We start from the raw sequence: 23,623 nt of genomic DNA on the forward strand, positions 1-23,623 counted from the left end.
TGGGCTCTACTACTTTCATGGTAGAGCCTGTCATGCACACATCTGAATTTCAATTTTCTCAGGGAGCTAAGTATTTTTTGAGTACTTTATGGGCTTGTAATGCAATTCCTATGAGACCGTTTCAAAATAAAAATTAACAAAGTAGCCCCTAGGTTCAATCTCCATTACATATCCCCACCCCAGAAAAATTTCACTTCAATATTAATACGTTTGTTAGGAGGGAAACCTACTTAGGACATAGGTATGAGTAATTTATGTCTTCACGTATTTATAATTTCAATTACCACCACGATTCCTTGGACTTTGAAAATTAAAAAAAAAAAAAAAAGGTAACGGGATTGAGGGTGAGGACGGCTGTTTTACCCAGATCTTCAGAGGAGTCTCTGAGAAAGGGACAGCTGAACCGAGAATATAATGAATAACTTTCCCTTTACTTCTAGTTCCAAGATTATCTCCAAAAGCTCACAGACCCAGGTCTCCCAGACAGAACAGTGTTGGACATACTCCCAGCGGGCCCGTGCTTGGTTCTCCCCAGGCTGGCACCATTCCAGCTGAAGCTGTTGCCATGCCGGTCCCGGCTGCGTCTCCTACGCCCGCTAGCCCTGCTTCCAACAGAGCAGTGACTCCCTCAGCTGAGGGTAAGTGCGAAAGGGCTGCAGAAGCTGACATAATGCAGACAAATTTTGTTTTGTCTTAGATATGTATTTTAAATATCCATTTAACTTTTTATGTAAGTAAAGTTTGTTTACATAATACCACTGATATCAGCACATATTCTTAGTCTGGTGTTAGGAAGTTAACATTCCCAGGGTACTAAGTCACTGTGTGAATATAATTACTGATGTTTCAAATGATGTCTGCAAAGTACAAAAGCCTGTGTTTGAGTGAAAGTATTTTCTAAAAACATAGGAAATTGAAATTATTGAATGTTTTTCTACTGTTTAAAAATCTGATTCTTAATTTTTTTTTTTTTTGTAAAACTTGTTTTTTAGCTAAAGATTCCAGGCTTCAAGATCAGAGGCAGAACTCTCCTGCAGGGAATAAAGAAAATATTAAGCAAAATGAAACATCACCTAGCTTCTCAAAAGCTGAAAATAAAGGTTAGCATTTTACAAGGTTTTTAAGACATACTGTGGAAATAGGGAGGAGTATGTCTAATTTCATTGTCAGTACAGTGGTTTTTTATTTTGTGTATATGTAGGTGTGGTGGTGGGGATTTTTTTTTTTTTTTTTTTTTTTTTTTTTGGCGGAGATGAAATCCAGGGGCATTCGGACCCCCAAGCTACACCCCCCGGGTCTCACTGAGTTGCAGAGGGCCTCACCAAGTAGCTGAGGCTGTCTGCGAACCACGATCCTCCAGTCTCAGCCTGGATTACAAGCGTGGGCCACCGTGCCCGGCTCTGGTAGTGGGATTGAACCTTGGAACATTCTGTCTCTGAGCTGTACACCCCAAGCCCTATTTTATGAAACAGTTTCGCTAGGTTGATGAGAGTCTCGCTTTTGGGCTGAGGCTGTTCTTGAACCTGTGATCCTCCTATATCAGCCTCGCAAGTACAGGGTCTTAGAGGCGTGCGCCACCATACCCGGCTAATACGCAGTGTTTTTAGTTTAACTTCTTACGTAGTATTGTGTACATATGAATGCATAGTTTGATCAGTGCCAAAATGAACACTCAAAATTGTTTAATTTTGGAGGGGGGAGTGATACTGGAAATTAAACGCGATGATATTCTTGTCTGAACTACACTCCCCTTCTCTTTTTTCTTTCATTTTTTTCTTAATTTTTATTTTTTTTATTTTATTTGTGGTACTGGGGATGGAATCCACAAGGCCCTATTTTATTTTTTATTTTGAAACAGCATCTCGCTAAGTTGCTGAAAGCATCAGTTGATTGCTGAGGCTGGCTTTAAACCCACGATCCTCCTGTCTCAGCCTTCCAAGCACTGGGGTTATAGACATGTGCCACCTCGCTCAGCTTTTTCTTTTCTCTTCTTTCCTTTTCTTTTCCTCCCTCCCTCCTTCCATCCATCTCTCTTTCTTTCACTCTTTCTCTCTCCCTTTCTTTCTTTCTTTCAATTGAACTCAAGACTATTTTACCTCAGAGCTATATACCTCAGGCCCCCTCCCCTTTTTTTTGTGATGCTGGGGATGGAACCCAGGGGCATTGTACCTCCAACCTACACCACAGCCCTATTTTTTAGTGTATTTATTATTTATTTACATTTATTTTATTTATTTTTCTGTGAGTCTGGGATGGAACCGAGGGGCATTCGACCTCCGAATTTCACCCCCTGTCCTATTTTTTATTCTTTATTTTGAAACAGGGTCTCACTAAGTTGCAGAGGGCCTCACTAAGTAACAGTGATCCTTCGGTCTCAGCCTCCCGAACGCTGGGATGACAAGTGTGCGCCACCACGGCCAGCTTTATTTATTTATTTATTTTTTTGAAGCAGGGTGTCACTGAGTTGCGAAGTAGCTGAGTCCTCCAAACCACAGTCCTCCCGGTGGCCACTTTGCAAATGCTGGGGTTACAACCATGCTCCACTGTGCCCAGCCCAGCCCCAGTTTTTATTCTTTTTTGAAACAGGGTCGCAATAAGTTGCAGAAGGCAAAGGCAAAGGCAGCTGGGACTAGGAACCTGGGAACCTCCTATCTCAGCCTCCCAAGTACTAAAAGTACAAGTGTGTGCCACAGCATTTTTTTTAACAGAGTCGGTGAGGCTGGCCACAAACCTCAATCTCTCTGCCTCAGCCTCCCCAGTACTAGGGTGCAGGGATGACCACCACACTCAGCTCCAAATGATTATTCTTTAAGTACTGATTTCAGTCCCTAGTACCATACACAACAACAAAAATTACTTTTGATGATAGCTTACTCTCATTTTGTACACCTAATACCAAAAGAGTTTTAAAGACTGAAAACAAACCTTTATCTAACAGTTTTTTATTTTATAGGTATATCACCAGTTGTTTCTGAACATAGAAAACAGATTGATGATTTAAAGAAGTTTAAAAATGATTTTAGGGTAAGTGTTATACTGAATTATTATTTTATTTTATTTTATTTTTATTTGTGGGTCTGGGGATAGAACCCAAGGGCATTCTACCTCTGAGCTACATCCCAGCCCTGTTTTTATTTATTTATTTATTTTGGTGAGTCTGGGGATTGAACCCTGGGGCATTCTACCTCTGAGCTACACCATCAGCCCTATCTTTTATTTTGAAACAGGGTTTCACTGAGTTGCAAAGGGCTTTGTTAAGTAGCTAAAGCTGTCCGCAAACTGTGATCCTCCTGTCTCAGCCTCTCAAATGCTGGGATTACAAGCGTGCACCACCACGCCAGTATTTACATTACTCTTTTTTTTTTTTTTTTGCAGTACTGGGGATGGAACCCAGGGACATTCTTCCTCTGAGCTATACCCCCAGCCCTATTTTTTATTATTTACTTATTTTTATGATATTGGGGGTGGAACCAAGGGGCGTTGTACCTCCAAGCTACACTCTCAGCCCTATTTTTTTTAGTCTTTATTATTATTACTTTTTTCCCTGTCCTGGGGATGGATCCCAGGGGCATTCTACCTCCAAGCTATATCCACAGTCCTATTTTTTATTCTTTATTTTGAAACAGGGCCTCATTGAGTTGCAAAGGACTCACTAAGTAGCTAAGGCTGGCCTCAAACTGCGATTCTCCTGTCTCAGTCTCCCAAATGCTGGGATTACAAGTGTGTGCCACCATGCCAGGCTACTGTTTATTTTTTGAAACAGGGTCTTACTGACTTGCAAAAGGCCTCACTAAGTAGCTGAGGCTTTCTGTGAACTGTGATCCTCTTGTCTCTGCCTCCCAAATGCTGGGATTACTAGGCATGCTCAACCATACCCAGCTTTATTCTTTATTTTTGAAACAGGGTCTCACTGAGTTGCAGAGGGCCTTCCTAAGTAGCTGAGGCTGTCTCTTCACCGTGATCCTCCTGTCTCAGCCTCCTGAATATTGGGATTACAAGCATGTGCCACCATGCCCAGGTTACCTTCCTCTTAAAATAGCAAAAAAAGCCTTTTCAAAACATTTCATGCCCACAGATGGTATTATATTGCTTTTACATTTGGAGAAAATTGATTACTAGAATTATTTAATGTATATAATTATTTTCTTTATTTAGTTACAGCCAAGTTCTACTTCTGAATCTATGGATCAACTACTAAGTAAAAATAGAGAGGGAGAAAAATCAAGAGATATGATCAAAGACAAAATGGAAACAGGCGCTAAGGATTCTTTCATTGAAAACAGTAGCAGCAGCTGCCCCAGTGGCGGCAGCAAGCCCGGCAGCCCCAGCCTCTCCCCTTCCATACTTAGCGGCGCAGAGCACAAGAGGGGGCCCGAGGTCACATCCCAGGGGGTTCAGACATCCAGTCCAGCCTGCAAACAAGAGAAAGATGAAAAAGAGGAAAAGAGAGATGCAGCTGAGTGAGTAGCCTGGGCTTGACACTTGTTATCCTCAGATCTTTTCCCAATGTGTATAAGTAGGTATTATTTACAACCAACTGGCTTCAGGAATGGGATCTTAAGTAAAGCACGTCATTCTACTTTTACTACCTTCCATTTCCCCAGGGGAAAGAAAAACTAGAAAACTTTTTTCTATAAATGTTGGGCCTGGGGGATCTACCTCTGGACTACAGTCAGTATCACCCTGATTCGCTGCCAGGACTAATAACTGTCACATCCAAGAAAAGAATAAAGTATCTGGTACTCCTTCTTGGATTCAAAGTGTTTTCCATCAGAAACAATGTTATAGTTAAGGTTTAGATTTATAAAGATAAATTTACAGCTGAATTTTTGGGATGCAGCTTCTTAAGTTGAGGGACGGATTATTCTTAGGTGTGAATAATAACCTTTTACTAGAACAATGATTTTTCCCAGCGTTCATGATGTAAAAAATATCCTGTTAATTTATAAATGATTGCATGCTACAGAAACTACAAAGAATTATTAAGAACTATGGTGGGAGGGTACTGGGGATGGAACACAGAGGCGTTCTGTCTCCACAATAAATCCCAGCCCCGTTTTATTATGGCTGGAAGCAGGGTCTCTAGGTTAATGAGAGTCTCACTACTTGTAGATATTTACTGGAGATGTGAGAGAAATATAAGTTTCATGCAGACTTAACTGACCTTTCTGGTTTTTTTATTCTGGTCTAGGCAAGTTAGGAAATCAACACTGAATCCCAACGCAAAGGAGTTCAATCCTCGCTCCTTTTCTCAGGTAAGTTTATTAATTTCTTTTCTTTTTTCTTTCTTTTTTTTTTTTCCTTTCTTTTTTTTTTTTTTTTTTTTTTTGGTGGTACTGGGGGTGAAACCCAGGGGCTTTCAACCTCCGGGCTATACTCCCAGACCTTTTTTATATTTTATTTGGAAACAGGGTCTCACTAGGTTGCTGAGAGCCTCACTAAGTAGCTGAGGCTGGCTTCGAACCCGTGCCATCCTCCTGTCTCAGCCTCCCAAGCGCGGGGATTAAAAGTGTGCACCACCACGCCCGGCTAGGTTTATTAATTTCTTTGAGGTAATCTCTAAAAGAATTCATGTATTATAATTAGTGATAGTCTTTCTCCCATAATGGCCATCTAAATTCAGTTCTTGCATGCTAAATCAAACTTTTTTCTTTAAAAATTTTTTTTTAATTTTTTAATTATTTTCTTATTTGGGTGGTACTGGGGATGGAACTCAGGGGCCCTCTACCTCTGGGCTACACTCCCAGACCTATTTTTATATTTTATTTGGAGACAGGGTCTATTAAGCCAGCTGAGGCTGGCTTCGAACCTGCGCGATCCTCCTGTCTCAGCCTCCCAAGTGCGGGGATTACAAGCGTGCGCCACCACGCCCGGCTTCTTTAAAATTTTAAATATTCACTAGTCACTAGTGAATATTTCCTTATTTACATTTTCGGGTTTGTTGCTTTGTTTGCAGCACTGAGGATGGAACTGGCACCATCACTGAGCTGTACCACTGGCGCTTTCCTTCATATTTTCTTTGAGTCCAGGTCTTGCTGCGTTGCTGAGGCAACATGTGCTCCTGTTACCTGAGCCTCCTGAGGAGTGAGCACTGTGGGCCTGTTACGTGGAGCCGAGCACTAATGCATGTTTTTTAGCCATGAACAAGATTCTAGTTTTGTCATCGGTTGGATGTGATTTGGGGCACGTCTTTGAATCTTCTTGGCTCACAATATTAGATACATTATCATTTTTCAACTGAATTCAGAAAAAAGAAAGTTCATTTTCCACACAAATGGAAAAAAGTAGGGATTGAATCTAGGGCCATTCTACCTCTGAGCCCCTCTTTTATTTATTTATTCATTTATTATTTTTTATTTTTTATTTATTTTTTTGGTGGTGGTACTGGGGTTCCTGGAAGCCCTTCTACCTCCGGGCTACACTCCCACGGGCTACACTCCCAGACCTATTTTAACTTTTTTATGTGGAAACAGGGTCTCTTAAGCCAGCGAGGCTGGCTCCGAACCAGCGCAATCCTCCTGTCTCCGCCTCCCAAGCGCGGGGATTACAAGCGTGCGCCACCACGCTCGGCCCCTCTTTTATTTTGAAAACAGGGTTTTGTTAAATTCCTGAGGTCCTTGCTAAGTTGCTGAGTCTGGATTTGAACCTGTGATCCTTCTGTCTCAGCCTCCCAAATTCTAGGATTTCGGGCATTCACCACCACATCTATATATTTTATTGACAAAAGTTTTACTTTAGTTTTTTGCCAAAGTAGTTTTTTTATTTTGTTTTTGTCAGTCCTGGGAATAGACGCGCTCGGCCACCACTCCGCCACAGAGCTACATCCCCATCGCCAAAGCTTACCTTGTTTTGCCACATTGGGAATTAACCCCAGGGCTTCATGCATGCCAGAAAATTCTTTTTATTTATTTTTTTAAATAAATGGTACTAGTTAAAAGAGAATTAAAATGAGAATGATTGGGGAAATTAGCCTGCAGTTGCAGTAATAGTTAACTTTTCATCTTGAAATAGTTGAACTGGGCATGGTGGTGCATGCTTATAATTCCAGTACTTGGGAGGCTGAGACAGGAGGATGGCAGGTTTGCCGCCAGCCTCAGCTCCTAAGGCACCCCCCAATTTAGTGAGAGCGTGTTTAAAAATGTAGAGTTAAAATAGGGCTGGGGTGTAGCTCAGAGGTAGAATGTCCCTGGGTTCCATCCTTAGTACTGAAAAAAAAGAAAAAGAAAAAAACAGTTGAATTCATTTTTGCTTTGTAGCCAAAGCCTTCTACCACCCCAACTTCGCCTCGGCCTCAAGCACAGCCCAGCCCATCTCTGGTGGGCCATCAACAGCCAGCTCCAGTTTATACGCAGCCTGTTTGTTTTGCACCAAATATGATGTATCCTGTTCCAGTGAGCCCTGGCGTGCAGGTGAGTCCTAGAATTTAATGTGCACTCAGCCACCTGCATGTTTGTATTTGACACAAAGGCACTGTGGATTTTCAGTGGCCTGAGGCATGACGACGTTCCAGGAGCAGTCAGAAGAGGGCAGGGGCACGAGTATGTTGGTGTGTCGTTAGTGAGAATGTTTTCTGGGGAGAAACAGGGGTTTGATTTGCTGTAATTTCGAGTATGTTTTTATTCTTTAATGACTTGGAGAATTAGCAAGTATTATCTCTAAAAAGATTAAACTTAAAGTGATAAAACACATTCTTATCATAAGAGCCTAATATTAATTTTGTTTGTTTCTTTAAGCCTTTGTACCCAATACCCATGACGCCCATGCCAGTGAATCAAGCCAAGACATATAGAGCAGGTAAAGGTGAGAATAATCATGCCCGTGTCTGCGTGTGGTCTGCATGCTGCATGGATTAGGCGACTCACTGTATCACAAATATTCATTTTTAGCTTTTACTTTTTTTTTTTTTTTTTTTTGGTGGTACTGGGGGTGGAACCCAGGGACTTTTCTACTTCCGGGCTATGTACCAGACCTCTTTTATACTTTATTTGGAAACAGGGCTGAGAGCCTCACTCAGTAGCCGAGGCTGGCTTTGAACCTGCGCGATCCTCCTGTCTCCGCCTCCCAAGCGCGGGGATGACAAGCGTGCCCACCACGCCCAGATGGCTTTTACTTGTGCTGGCCAACATTAAAGCATTTAGACAAATTTTTAGGAACAAAAGGGGAAAAGTTCCCTCGACTGCTGACTTTAATTTACATTCTTCTATAATTCTTTAAAGTTCAGTGTGTGTGTGTGAGTGTGTGTGTTACTGAGGTTTTTAGTCAGGGCCATTTTACCTTTGAGCTATACCATTAGCCTGTTTTATTTTTGCTAAGAGTCTCTACATTCTGATGCTGTCCTCAAACCTGCGATCCTCCTGTCTCAGCCTCCTAAGTACTAGGATTACAGGCGTGTGCTGCCATTTTCTACAACGTTTTCATAATACATGCTCTCTACGGGACTGATACACACTAAAATTTGAGAAACACAGCCACAATTGTAAAAAATGACTAGAATTAATCATTAATGAATTAAATGGAAAGTTTTATGGTGGTGGTGGTGAATCCAGCCGTCTCCTCCCTATAAGTGCCTGTAGAGCGAGGTATTGTATGCTTTCCACCATGATGGAGTACGGACTACAAAGCCGGGCTTGGGGCACTCTTGTTATCTCAGTACTTGGGAGGCTGAGACAGGAGGATGAGGTTTATGGCCAGCCTCGGTGACGTAGGCTCTCCACAACTTAGGCCCTGTTTCAAAATAAAGAATAAAGAATATAGGTCTGGGGTTGTAGCTTGGAGGTAGGATATTTTTGGGTTCCATTCCTAGTACTGCCAAAAAAAAAAAATTACAGAGCACAGAAAATTTTCCAGTATTTGTTTTGTACCCCCTTTACCTCAGCCCCCAAACCAAACCCGAATGTGACCAGTGATACCTACAGGAAGAAAACTGCAAATAGAATGTAGTCATGCTACGTAAAACTGGTTTGTGGCTGGGCTGCAGTGATATATGCCTGTAATCGAGAGACTCTCAACAACTTAGTGAGAGCCTGTTTTAGAATAAAAAGGACAGGTGGCGTACACTTGCAATCTCAGGGAGGCTGAGACAGGAGGATTGCATAGATTTGAAGCCAGCCTCAGCTACTTGGTGAGGCTGTCAGCAACTTAGACCCTGTTTCCAAATAAAATATAAAATAGGTGTGGGAGTATAGCTCGGGGGTAGAAAAGCCCCTGGATTCCACCCCCATTACCACCCAAAAAAAAAAAAAGCATAAAAAAGGATAGAGGTGTAGATTAGAGGTAGAATGCTCCTGGGTTCAATCCCTAATACAGAGAAAAGAGTTTTGCACTATATTTGTCAGTGAGTAACACACTAATAGGCAAAACTGCAGGTAAAGGGTCTCTACTGTACTAAATTGTTGAGGCTGGCCTCAGACTTGCACCTTCCTGCCTCCTCAGCCTTCTAGTACTGGGATTATAGTCATGTACCACTTTTCCTAGCTTCCAAAACTATTAAATGGAAAATCCAGAAATAATTCATAAGAATTGAACCACTTTACTGCAGTGTGCTATGTTTTATTAGTAGTTATTTTTGTTAATCACTTAGAGTGTCTAATTTGCAACTTTATCCTATGTATTTTTTCATAAGGTTTGAAACTATTTGAAGTTTTAGGAATCCACTGGGGATATTGGAGTGTATCTTCCTTCAGATAAGGGGAGACTATTATTTATCTTGTTTGTATAAATGTCTATAAGAAAAACTACTTGAACTGAGTGTGGTGGTATATGCTTTTAATCTCAGTACTTGGGAGGCGGAGACAGGAGAATTGGAGGTTTGACTATAGCCTCAGCAAATGGTGAGACTCAGGTTACCTCATGAGATCATTTCAAAATGAGAAATAAAATTGGACTGGGGGGTGTTCCTTGGAGGTAGAATGTCCCTGCATTCAATCCCCAGTCACTCACACACACACACACACACACACACACACACACACACACACACACACACACAAAAAAAAAAAAAATAAAATAAAATAAAAAAGCCAAGCATTCAGGCGTGGTGGTGGACACTTGTAATCCCAGTAAGTACAAGGGAGGCTGAGACAGGAGGATCACAGGTTCCGAGGACAGCCTAGCAACCTAGTGAGACCCTTTTGAAAATAAGGAATAAAGTTAGGCTGGGGCTATTGCTCTGAGGTAGAATGCCCATGGGTTCGATCCCTAGTACCACCCACACAAAATCCTCAGCCCACAGATTTTAGTCCCTTAACTCTTTGTTGCTGTTTCTAAGGATTGAACAGGGATTGGTGTGTCGCTGAGCTACAGCCCCAGCAATTTTATACTATGTACATATGTTTGTATGTATGTGTTTGTTTATTTGAGACAAGATTTCCCTGCATTTTGCTCAGGCTGGTCTTGAATTTGCTGTCTTCCTGCCTCGGCATTCCTAATTGTGATTGTCCACACGAGCTGCCTACCATACCTGATCTTTTTTTTTTTTTTATTTTGGTGGTACTGGGGTTCCTGGAAGCCCTTCTACCTCCGGGCTACACTCCCAGACCTATTTTTATATTTTTATTTGGAAACAGGGTCTTCTAAGCCAGCGCAGCTGGCTTCAAACTGCATGAACCTCCTGTCTCCGCCTCCCAGCACCGGGATTCCCAGCGTGTGCCACCACGCCCGGCGCCAGGGGTTCTACCTCCGAGCTACACCTCCAGAGTCTTAATTTGCAGATGGCCTCGAGGTGACTGGGGCTGGGTGAGAGCCTGTGCTCCTCCGTCTCACCATCCAAGTGCTGAGGTTACAGGCGCACACCACCGCCCCGGCTGTGCCGCATATTGGTGTGTGCCTGCAATCCCAGTACTTTGAAGGCTGAGACAGGAAGGTCGCAGGTTCAAGGCCATACTCACAACTTGGAGAGATCCTATTTAAAATTTAAAAACTGAAAAGGGCTAGAGGTATAGTTTTGAAATAGAATGACCCTGAGTTGAATCCCTAGTAATCTCCCCTCAAAAGAAAACAATCAACACTCAGTAAATGTTGTACCAGAGTTTTTTAATATTTAAAATGAAAATCAGATTCTGGCGGTGATTTTATTTCTATCTTTTTATAATAACCTCCTTTAAAAAAAAAATTAGACTCTGTCTGCAAGCTTGCGGGTACTCTGTACTCATTTGCCAGTCTTAGGAATACCAGGTTCTCTGTGTTCTTTGTGCTTCGTTCCTTGCAAGCAGTGGTCACACATTTCCTCCCCTTGGTTAATGTTGAGCCAGAAACATCCCAGACGCGCACAGGTGCTGTGTGGACCCAGGCGGAGCAGGCTGCCCTTAAGGTGGAGGTGTGGCCTGTGGAAGAGCCCTGTGGGAACAGTCAGAGTGCAACGCGACCCTTGAGAAGAGCTGTTGCTTAGAAGCCTGCTGTCTGCTCCATGGTGCTGTACGAAACTGAGGGGCAGCTAACGGCGGGACTGGGTCTCTGTGCCATGCTTCTGTTTTTTCTCTAAATGAACCCAGTGCCCTTCCCTGGCAAGTGGCATGATTAGTATATCAAACAGTATAGATGCCAGGCGTGGCAGCACATACTCGTAATCCAGTACTTAGAGGCTGAGACAGGAGGATCCTGGTTCACGACCAGCCTCAGCTACTTAGGCCCTCCGCAACTTAGTGAGAGTCTGTTTCCAAATAAAGAATGAGAAATAGGGCTAGGGTGTAGCTGGGAGGCAGAATGCCCCTGGGTTCCATCCACAGTACCCCCTCCAAAAAAAGTACAGGTATACCCCAGTCCCCAGGTTTTGTTGTGAAAAATCAGCAAGAGGTTATTTGAGAGGTGGCGTGAAGCGGGTCATTGGCAGCGCCGTGCGTGTCCCTTTAGGGACTTGATCCTGTCTGAGGCTGGTCGTGGAGGGCTCCTCTGAGAAAGGTGCTTTCAGTTACACCTGAAAGGTGAGTCTCGGTCGTTTCAGCTACAACGTAGAAATTGGTCTTTGAGGCTGAGGACAGCAACGTGGTAACAGCCCAAAGTGGCCGCCGCAGGACTGGGAGTGGTGGAGGTCACACTGGAGAGGTGGGCACGAGGTGGCGTGTTCAGGGCCTTGCGGAGCACGTGCATGCATGTGGAACTGCATGTGTGTACTCGTGTTGCGAGGACCTGGTTTCTATCAATAGAATGACAAGCCTTTCTCCCCGCAGTACCAAATATGCCCCCGCAGCGGCCAGACCAGCACCATCAGAGCAGCGTGCTGCACCCCGCCACTGCCACCGCCGCGGGCCCGCCCGTCGTGGCCACGCCCCCGGCCTACTCCACCCAGTACGTGGCCTACAGCCCGCAGCAGTTTCCCAGTCAGCCCCTGGTGCAGCACGTGCCCCACTATCAGTCTCAGGTAAGACTGTGCCCCTGTGCCCGTCGCCACTGGCTCCGTGTCTGCTTTATGGTAGAGGAGGCAGCTATTTATTGGAGCCTTCTATTTTTTTTCTTTTTGGTGGTGCTGGGGTTCCTGGAAGCCCTTCTACCTCCCCCCAGACCTATTTTTATACTTTTATTTGGGAACAGAGTCCCTTAAGCCAGTGCGGCTGGCTTCGAACCTGCACGATCCTCCCGCCTCCGCCTCCCAAGCTTGGGGATTACGAGCGTGCGCCACCACGCCCGGCTCTTGGAGCCTTTTTAAGATATATTCAAGAATTTACTACTGATGAGTGGCGTCAGTTTAAATGAAGCAGCCCAAAAAGGCTTTAGAATTCAGAATGCAGGGTGAGCAGAATTTAGAATGTGGCGTGAGCAGTCTGAGTAAAATCTGCTTGATTTCTCTTTCTTCTTCTTTTGTTCTGTTTGCTAGCATCCTCACGTCTATAGTCCTGTCATACAGGGGAGTGCCAGGATGATGGCCCCACCGGCCCACGCGCAGCCTGGCCTGGTGTCCTCCTCGGCGGCCCAGTACGGGGCTCACGAGCAGACGCACACGATGTATGGTAGGAAGCCCTTGCTTTGTCTCTTTCAGTGTGTGTGATTATTCTTAGTTTGTTTTAAAGCTCTGTAAAGATGCTCTCTACTAAGAGTACCCTGGCCTTTGGTGACATTGAGGGTAGAATGTAAAGGAAAAGATGAAGCCTTTTCTCCTGCTGACCTGCTTTGTAAGTCTTGGTGAAGAATTTCAGCTTTTGTACCTGCCCTCTGCAGTTCTTTCTTACTTCAACTAAGATGTGATAATGTATAGAACAGCAAAGCATCTTTGGGGGAGAAAGGTACCGTCCTCTTGTCCTTGCCTGTGTTATCCTTTGGTGTAGCCTGCTTAAGACACACAAGACAGTGTTGACCATGTAAAAGCAGACACTCCCAAGCGTAAAAGCATTCGTAAAAATTCGTTAAAAAAATTCGGAAAAGCAGGCCACTGCCTGCTTTGTGGTCACTGGTTACTTGTTTTTACTGTTAAGATACTGTGTTTCTGTGTTATGCTTTATTGTAAGTGGTTGAAATTGTTTATTAATAGATCTGTTTTAAACCAGGCGTGGTGGTGCATGCTTGTAATACCATCATTTGGGAGGCTGAGATAGGAGGATAGTCGTTTCTGGACAGCCTCAGCTACTTAGGCCCTTTGGAACTCAGTGAGACCCTGTTTCAAAATAAAGAATAAAAAATAGGGCTGGGGGTGTCGCTCAGAGGTAGAATGCCCCTGGGTTCCATCCCCAGTGCCACAAAAAGTTAAAAAAAACTATTTTAGATAGGATTCACACTTGAAAAATAAATCAATATAAGCCATGATAAAATTAGAAGTATTTTGTATAAAATTAAACAGTATTAGCTAGGTGTGGTAGTGCACTTCTGTATTCCCCGTACTTGGATAGGAAGATTGAAGGTTCGATCAGCCTTCACTCAACAATCTAGTGACACCCTGTTTCAAATAAAAAAAAAAAAAGTGTGTTGGCACATGCTTTTAATCCTGGTACTTGAGAGGCTGAGAGGCTAAGACAGGAGGATCACAGATTTGCCGCCACCCACAGCTACGTAGTGAGGCCTTCTGTAACTTATTAAGACCCTGTTTCAAAAATAAAGAATAAAATATAAGACTGTGGGTGTAGCTCAGAGGTAGAATGTTCCTGTTGTCAATCCCCAACACACACACACACACACACACACACACACACACACACACACACACGCTAAACAGTATTTGTTATATAAGAATAATTTTTAAGATTAACCATCTTAGTTTTATGTCCAGAGAACTTTGTGTAGGTCAACTGTTTTGGTAGAATCCCTCTGGGTTCAATTTCAATTTCTTTTTTTTTTTTTTTTCCTTCGGTACTGGGGATGGAATCCAGGGGCATTCTACCTCTGAATTACACCCCCAGCCCTATATTTTAGTCTTTTTATTTTTTGAAACAGGGTCTCACTGAGTCACGAAGGGCTGCACAAAGGAGCTGAGACTGTCCGCGTACCTTGATCCTCTGGTCTCTGCCTCCCTGCCTTCCAAATGCTGGGATTACAAGCATGCACCACCACGCCCAGCCTCTGGGTTTCAATTTCTAGTTAAAAAAGAGAGAGAGAGAGCCCTGCAAGACCAGCTGGGGGTGGTGGCTAACCCCTGTCATCCCATGCTTAAGAGGCTGAAACTGGAGGATGGCAGGTTGGAGGCCAGTCTCAGCAACTCAGCAAGACTATTTCAAAATAAAATAAGAATATAAATACTGGACACAATTCCCAGCAAAAAAAGAAGAGGAAAGAAAGAAAACATAAAGAAGCTGGTACCCGTGCTCCTGGTTTTTTCCCCAACCCTGGCCTCCTGGAGGGAGGTCCCCAACCTCCCCTTTCACTTTCTCTAGGGGTGGTGGAGCTCGAAAAGCACTGAAAGAAAGAATTTTTTCAGTTTTGATAATTTCCACATATATTATAATATAAAACTGTAGGTTACCTCATTATGTATAAGAAGAAAAATTTAGGTTTATTCAGATAATTGAAAAGTGTACTACTACTGTTAGAATTAAATTGTTACAAACTACGGAGTTTTTTTTTTTTTTTTTTTTTTTGGTGGTGGTGGTGGTACTGGGATTCCTGGAAGCCCTTCTATATCCGGGCTACACTCCCAGACCTATTTTTTTAGTTTTGGAAACAGGGTCTCTTAAGCAGCATGGCTGGCTTCGAACCTGCACGATCCTCCTGTCTCCGCCTCCCAAGCGTGGGGATTACAAGCGTGCGCCACCACGCCCGGCAAGCATTTTGTTTTTTAGAACCTCTTTAAACATTTTGTATGCTTGAAAATGAACATACCTAGGCAAAATTGAATTTACAGATTTGTTTGTTTGTTTGTTTGTTTTTGTGTGGGTCTGGGGATGGAACCCAGGGCATGGCTCTCTGAGTCACACCTCCTGCCCTATTTTTTATTCTTTATTTTGAAACCGGGTCTCATTGAGTTGCAGAGGGCCTCAATAAATAGCTGAGGCTGTCCGCGAACTGTGATCCTCTGCGGTCTCAGCCTCCCGAATGCTGGAATTAAATTCATGTGCCACCACACCCAGCTTGAATTTACAGGGTTTTTTGGGGGGGTGCTACTGGGATTCCTGGAAACCCTTCTGCCTCCAGGCTACACTCCCAGACCTATTTTATATATATTTTTTGGAAACAGGATCAGGGTCTCTTAAGCCAGCACGGCTGGCTTCGAACCCGCATGATCCTCCTGTCTCCGCCTCCCAAGCGTGGGGATTACAAGCGTGCACCCCCTTATGGAAATTATACTGCTTTCATACCTTCTCGTTCCTTTTTTTTTTTTAATGCCAGTTGTAATATTAGGCAGGCTAATGAGAGTCGGTGAGCCTCACAGCCTCTGGAAGCCCTGGCCCGCTTCCTTCCTAGAGACCGGCTCCTGCCAGGGCTCACCACTGGGAGGAGCTACACGTCCTGAGAGGCTTCCACTCTATATAAGACAGTGTGTAGGTTCTCCACAGTATCACTATTATAAGAAGTCCATTTGTAACTGAATTGGAAAATGCAGTGACAGGTTGATTTGGTTTATTCTTTTGCTTATGATCTCTCTTCGTTTAGCTTTTTTTTAGTTGTCTTAATCAGACTAAGTTCATACGAAAAGGCACCATTGATTCCGTGTGCTGGTTTTCATGAAAGTTTGTGTACATTTCAGCCATTTTCCAGTTTGCTAAGGTTTAGGTGAAAAGTTCATTATAATTACACATTTCCAACCATACATCCTGATTTGACAAGTGGAAACACATTGCTGCTCCTCTTCCTGGCATATTCCCCTTGGGAACCTCCTCTGTACGGTGTCCATCCCATTTAGAGAACAGCGCTGTGTGTCCCGGGCTTTCCAGCCACACGAGTCGGGCTTTTCCCCCTGCGGCGCTCACTGCGACGCCTCGCCCCGGCTTTTGGATGGATCTCATTGGCTTGGAGTCGGCTGTACATACATTCTGTAGTTGGGGCACGAATGGTTTTATAACTACCATCCCAGAACATTCCCACTTACAAACAGTTGGCCTTACACCCCAAGTTCCATTCAAGTGTGGAAGGAGGCCGCCGCCAGTGGAGCCCGCCCTCCTTCGTGCCAGGAGCTTCGAAGGTGCTCAGCCAGATCTGAGCAGCTGCAGTCTCTGCAGCTTTTAGTTCATTGGTGTCGTTGTATAGGGGCTTGGTATGATTGTTGTGGGCCAGTTACATTTCTCTCTGGGTACCCCGGATCCTAAAAAGAACACTGGAAGCCGGGCGTGGTGGTGCACGCTTGTAATCCCAGCATTCGGGAGGCTGAGACCTGGAGGATCGCGGTTTGCGGACAGCCTCAGCTACTTAGTGAGGCCCTCTGCAACTCAGTGAAACCTGGTTTCAAAATAAAGAATAAAAAATAGGGCAGAGGGTGTAGCTCAGAGGTAGAATGCCCCTGGGTTCCATCCCCAGACACGCCCAAAAAAAAAAAAAAAAAAAAAACACTGGAAACTTTAATTTGTTCTCATAATCCGTAATTTAATCTGCTAAAGCAAGTTTGTCATTACTTTGAGTTATTTTAGATCTTTCAAAGCCTGATTATCCCAAATAAGTACATTCCATGAATATGTGTTGGCTGGGGATTGAACTCAGGGCTTTGTGTGTGGTGGACAAGCACTTTATCACTGACCTGTATTCCCAGCCCTTTAAGTATGTTCTTCATGTTTTGGTACTAGGGATTGAACTCAGGAACATTCTAAAGTGGAGCTACACCCAGCTTTTAAATTTTTATTTATTTATTTATTTATTTATTTATTTATTTATTTATTTATTTATTTGCAGTACTGGGAATAGAACACAAAGGTCATTGTACCTCCAAGTTATAACCCCAGACCTTTTTTTTTTTTTTTTTAAGTCTTTATTTATTGAAATAGGGTTTCACGGAGTTGCAAAGGGCCTCACTAAGTAGCTGAGGCTATCAATGAACCATGATCCTCCGGTCTCAGCCTCCCAAATGCTGGGATTAGAAGCATGTGTCACCATGCTGGGTTTATTTTTTTTATTTGAAAAGGTCTAGCTAAGCCGGGCGTGGTGGCGCACGCTTGTAATCCCAGCATTCGGGAGGCTGAGACCTGGAGGATCGCGGTTCGCGGACAGCCTCAGCTACTTAGTGAGGCCCTCTGCAACTCAGTGAGACCCGGTTTCAAAATAAAGAATAAAAAATAGGGCAGGGGGTGTAGCCCGGAGGTCAAATGCCCCTGGGTTCCATCCCCAGACCCGCAAAAAAAAAAAAAAAAGGGTCTAGCTAAGTTGTCGCAAATGTTGCTAAATTGCTGGGGCTGGTCTCAAACTGTGATCCTCAGTCTGTTTTAGCCTCCCAAGTACTGGGATTACATACAGAGTACTGGGATTACATACATGCACCACCAAGTCTGGCTATAACTATATTCTTTTAACCTAAAACAACACTGTTCCATAAAAATACTACAATGTTCATTTCGAACAGTGCATATTTTTATTCCCAAAAAATACCTGACAAATGTTAACTGTCAAGCTATGTTCTGTCTAGATTTTCAACAGTTTTAATACAAGTGTAAGACTATGCACCCAGATGTTGGTGATGGTTTTTTGTCATTCATTAATGGTTATAGTCAAAGCAAAAGGCATTGATAATAATGCAGGCCACTAATGATCACAAAATGATTATCATTTTTAAGTTTTTTATGTATTATAAATATGCTAACAGATTACTGAATACAAATTCTTTTTTTTTTTTTTTTTTTTGGTTGTACTGGTGTCTCTTAAGCCAGCGCGATCCTCCTGTCTCGGCCTCCTACGCAGGGATTACAAGCGTGTGCCACCATGCCCGGCTCTGAATACACATTCTTTAGGAGACGTGTTCATTCCAAAAACATGCTGACCTCGTGTTCTTCCTCACTGGCTTAGAAAGAACTTTGGTTATAAACCCCACTCTTTGACATGAGTTTTGCACCATTGCTTTCCCCTCCAAAAACATTACTTTTTGTTCTCCTCACACCAGTCTTTTAATTCTTCTAATTTGGTTTTATGTCAGTGGTTTCACTTTTTTTTTTTTTTTTTTTTTTTTTTTTGGTGGTACTGGGGTTCCTGGAAGCTCTTCTACCTCCGGGCTACACTCCCAGACCTATTATTTTTTTTTTTTAATATTTTTATTTGGATAAAGGGTCTCCTAAGCCAGCACGGCTGGCTTCGAACCTGCACGATCCTCCTGTCTCCGCCTCCCAAGCGCGGGGATGACAAGCGTGCCCACCACGCCCGGCCCTGGTTTCACCCTTTAGAAACAGTAACAGTAAAGCTTTTTCTACTAACTAATTAGTCCAGAATTCAAGCCAGGATCTTTTGGGTTGTTGTTAGTAGTTTGATGGAGACAAGTTAAATACAGTAAGCAAAAAGGAGTAAACTACTTGACAAACCCCTATTGATTTTGTTTTATATCCTTTCAGGTGTGCACACACACACACGCAAAACCCCCTTTATGTAGACATGTTTTAATAAGAAACAACGTGCTCGTGTTTGTATTATATTTCTGAATTTGGGTCCACTATCAGATGCCTATAATGACATTTCTGTTGTATTATAAAATTGTGTGTCTCTTGAATCTGCTAAGTATTGCTTTTATTGGGGCATTATGTTTATGAAGGTTGTTAGTGGAATGCCGTATGTTGGTCTCTTCATCAGATAAACACGTTATTCCTGTCACTTCAGTCAGCATGCGGGATTTAATACCTCAGCACAGAAGAAAACTGTCTGCCAGCTCAGTCCTGTCTTTTTAAATTCTGTAGCAGTGTCGGAGCGTTCGCCATCTCGTGTACAATAAAAGTGAATTATGCATGAATACAGAAAGATGACTAAATGTGTCAACCTTTCCAGAACATTAGGAAAATGCACACCTCGAAGGCTAATTTACCTTTCTATTTCCCAAATTCAGCATGTCCCAAATTACCATACAACAAGGAGACAAGCCCTTCTTTCTACTTTGCCAGTGAGTTGGGTTTTTTATACTAATTTTAATTCTACAGTAAAACACTTTTTAAAGAATACATGTTAAGGGAACAGACTTGTTGAACAGTATTTTCCTTGTGCCAGACGAAATCATTAAATGAATGTATATCTATCAGTAATTCAGTTTGGAAAAAGGAAATATGACCCAGCTTCAGAAAGCTGGAGTTACTGAAAAAAATTGAGTTACTCAGAAATTAATTTTTGCATACCAAGCAAACACATAGCTATTTGGAAAATGCCTAATCTTTTCTTGTTTAGGAAAACTTACGGGTAGCTAAATTTTTTATACCAATCCACAGATTAGTATATAAAATTTAAAGGATTTTTTAAAAATATTTTGTATCTCCAGGCGTGGCGGCGCACGCTCGTAATCCCAGCATTTGGGAGGCTGAGACAGGAGGATCGCGGTTCGCAGACAGCCTCCGCTGCTTAGTGAGGCCCTTTGCAACTCAGTGAGACCCTGTTTCAAAAGAAAGCATAAAAAATAGGGCTGGGGATGTAGCTCAGAGGTAGAATGCCCCTGGGTTCTATCCCTAGTACCACACACACACAAAATAAATAATATCTTGTATCTTGGTAAGAAATTTATTTTTACCAGGATTTTTAGTTGAATATTGTTGCTAAGGTACTACGGGAGTTACATTCCTGTCTTTTCAGTCATTGCATGACCAAAGATTTAAAATCTCTGGTAGCAGACACACTCAGGATGTGTCTCCAGCCTCATTCAGCAAGAACCAAGACCTCTGGGGGCCGGGCCACCCCACCCCCGCAGCACAGGTCTCCCCACAGCGAAAGGGGACAGGGGTCCAAATGCAGAAAGTCCCAACAGGGCTTTCCTTGGAAATAAACTCACCAGGTGGCTTTCCCCAATTTGTAGGACTTTTTTTTTTTTTTAATAAGAAAGGTTATGGACTTTGATGTTTGAGTAGGGAGAGTGCTGGTTACTAGAAATCCTTTAGGAAAGTAATTCAGATAACATGTCACTTTGTACAAACACTATATTCTACAGGAAACTAAGGATTAACATTCTTAGGGACTAAATTTTGAATTCTTTTGGAGAGATTCTGTCTGATCCTACCAAATGTCAGGCTTAGCCTTAGGAAGCCTTTTGACTTTAAATTTTCATTAATTGTGCCATGACTTGGTATCCAAAAATAAGTTGAAAAAATAAACATTTATTTGGTGCTAGGAAGTGTTAACAAATTTAATCCTTTAATAGATGCTCTTTAAAAAGGAGTCTTGCTGTATGTTTATACTATTAAAGGGAAACTGTGTCTGTGATTATAGTATGTAAAGATAGTGTCCGTGATTAATTTTATAATATACTCAATTTGAGGTCTCAAATGTAGTTATCCTCACCATCTTACTGTCTGTGTTGGTAGTCATGGAGTCATTTTTCCTGGTAAGTAGCTAAAAGATTCTTAATCACCTGAGCATTAATTACCTAAGCACAACTTCCCCTAAAACGGAATATAAGAAACTAACCATTGGCTGCTATTTCTTACTTAATACTCTATTTTCCCCTTGTTTTAAACCATCTTGGTAAAGTTTGGTCAAGTGGCCTTTTTATTTCCTTTTTAGAGTTTTCAGTGTTTATTCATACTCCTTTTTCTTATGTTTAACACCAGATTTAAAAGTTGGAAACTTTTTTATTTTTAATGTTTACAGTGCTGGCTATTGTGATTTGTACATCCAAGATCAACATGACAAAACCTAGTTGCAGATTCCACACCCGGCCTGAGGAGCCGGGCTTGCACGAGGCCGTAGCTCGAGCTGGGTTGAGTGCAGCTCGCCCTGTAAAGCTTTGACCAGTAGCAGAAGTGGATAGAGTGTGAAGTGTTTTTGGCAAGGAGTACATTGAATGGTGAACTTCTGGGCCAAGTGTGGCCCAATGAAGCAATACTTCTTTGATTATCTTGTTAAATTTCCTAATCTAAAATATTTCATGAAAGACTACTCAAGTTTTATAAATAGAAGTTAACGGATGAATAGCTAAATCTGAATTTTAAAAAACTTATTTGTAGCCGGGCGTGGTGGCGCACGCTTGTAATCCCCGCTCTTGGGAGGCTGAGACAGGAGGATCATACAGGTTCGAAGCCAGCCTCAGAAGCCAGCTGGCTTCGATTCTGCACGATCCTCCTGTCTCAGCCTCCCAAGCATAGGGATTACAAGCCTGCGCCATGACACCGGTGAAGCCTTTGCTTTCTACCTTTTCCTTCCCATAATTCTGCAATATTTTTTCCTTGTTTACCTTTTTATCTTTTCTTGTTTCTTTTCCTGCCTCTCTTATTATCCTTTTTTTCTTTTTTTAATGGTGGTACTGGGATTAAACTAGGGGTCATTCTACCTGCGTGCTACATCCCTATCCTTTTTTTTTTTTTTTTTTTTTTGGTGCTACTGGGGATGGAACCCTTCTACCTCCAGGCTATACTCCCAGACCTATTTTTTATATTTTATTTGGAGGGTCTCTTAAGCCAATGAGACTGGCTTCGAACCTGCGCGATCCTCCTGTGTCCGCCTCCCAAGTGCGGGGATTACAAGCGTGCCCACCACGCCCGGCTCCCTATCCCTTTTTTAATATTTTGAAACAGGACCTTGCTATGTTGTTTAGGCTCACCTCAAACCTGTAATCCTCCCAAGTACTAGGACTATAGGCATGTGCCACCATGTCCAGCTAGGTATGTTTTTATATGTAGAAGTAATACACCAGAGTTTTTTTATTCATTTATTTTGGTAGCACTAGAGATTGAACCCAGGACTCTATACCACTGAGATACATCTCCACCCCCCCCTTCTAAGGCGGGGTCTAAGTTGCCCAGCCTTGCCTTGAAACTGTGATCCCACTGCCTCGGGCTCCCTAGTAGCTGGGATTGCAGTGTGTACTGTACAAGTAACTTGTTCTTTTTTTTTTTTTTTCCCTTTGGTTCTAGGCATGGAACCCAGGGACAGTTACGGAGGGCTTCACTAAGTAGCCGAAGCTGGCTATGAACCTGGAATCCTCCTGTCTTGGTCTCCCAAGTACTGGGATTACAATCATGTTCCACCATCATGCCTTGATGGCTTGTTCTTGAGTAACACAAATTCTGCTATAATATACAAGTTGCTATCTGTGAATTAAAAATATTTTTAGAATTTTAATTTGTTGTCATACTATTTAAAGGCTCTTAAGCTTATAAAAATTATAAAGCTCTGAAATTCTATACTTTTAAAAAATCTCGTAACCAGGCACTGTGGCACATGCCTGCCATCCCAATACTTGGGAGGCTGGAAACGGGAAAAAACAGAGGTTTGAGGTCATTTTCAGCAATTTGGTGAGGCCCTCAGAAATGTAGTGATGTCTTATTTCAAAATAAAAAAGCCTGAAATGTAGCTCCAGGGGTAGAATGTCCTGGGTTCCATCCCCAGTACCATAAAAAACATAGGAACATGATTATAATGCTTTTTTTCTTTCTTTTTTTTTTTTTTTTTTTTGCGGGTTTGGGGATGCAACCCAGGGGCATTTGACCTCTGCACTACACCCCCTGCCCTATTTTTTATTCTTTATTTTGAAACCGGGTCTCACTGAGTTGCAGAGGGCCTCACTAAGTAGCTGAGGCTGTCTGCGAACCGGGATCCTCCGGTCTCAGCCTCCCGAATGCTGGGATGACAAGCGTGCGCCGCCATGCCCAGCTGCTTTCTTTCTTTTTTTTCCTTTTGGTACTGGGGATGAAACCCAAGGGCACTCTACATCCAAGTTCTACCCTAAGCTCTCTTTCATTTTATTTTTGAACCAGTCTTGCTGGATTGATGTGAGTCTCAGTACTGGGATTGCAGGCGTGTGTCACCTCTCCCGGCTTAAGGCTAATTCTTTAAAAAATAACTCTTAGCAGTGGCATATGCTTGTAATTGCCTGTGATCTCAGTACTTGGGAAGCTGAGACAAAGGAAGATCACAAATTCAAGGTCAATCTTAGCAACTTAGGGATGCCTTGTTTTAAAGTTTTAAATAGAAGGGCAGAGAGCATAGCTGTTGGTAGAATGCCCCTGGGTCCTTCCCCGAACTCCCAGTGGCAACAGAGGCAGATGGACGGTAACCAGATAGCGCTCTTGAGTAGGACTGTTTGCGATGAAGGAAGTAAACTATAAAACCAGACCCGCCAATTTCGTAGTTGCTGGCCATGTGTGGCAGATTTAATTTTCCAAAAATA

General features: G+C 42.8%; 1 protein-coding gene across 4 annotated transcripts in view; it reads left to right on the plus strand.

The window, feature by feature from the left end:
* Nucleotides 1-23,623, plus strand: part of ATXN2 (ataxin 2) — a gene marked incomplete at both ends in the record, with an annotated part of 78,839 nt that overhangs the window by 47,286 nt on the left and 7,930 nt on the right. For 2 of the 4 annotated variants that reach the window (XM_080717930.1, XM_080717932.1), the window contains 10 exons: nt 441-638; nt 993-1,100; nt 2,954-3,024; nt 4,156-4,460; nt 5,192-5,255; nt 7,257-7,409; nt 7,734-7,800; nt 12,165-12,355; nt 12,809-12,941; nt 19,364-19,417. In XM_080717930.1, coding sequence (XP_080574056.1) covers nt 441-638; nt 993-1,100; nt 2,954-3,024; nt 4,156-4,460; nt 5,192-5,255; nt 7,257-7,409; nt 7,734-7,800; nt 12,165-12,355; nt 12,809-12,941; nt 19,364-19,417 — 1,344 coding nt within the window. The remainder of the gene's footprint in view (nt 1-440; nt 639-992; nt 1,101-2,953; nt 3,025-4,155; nt 4,461-5,191; nt 5,256-7,256; nt 7,410-7,733; nt 7,801-12,164; nt 12,356-12,808; nt 12,942-19,363; nt 19,418-23,623) is intronic. The other 2 variants (XM_080717933.1, XM_080717931.1) reach the window with 2 other exon arrangements.

Source organism: Muscardinus avellanarius, assembly GCF_963383645.1.
Source record: "Muscardinus avellanarius genome assembly, chromosome: 21".
Classification (NCBI taxonomy): domain Eukaryota; kingdom Metazoa; phylum Chordata; class Mammalia; order Rodentia; family Gliridae; genus Muscardinus; species Muscardinus avellanarius.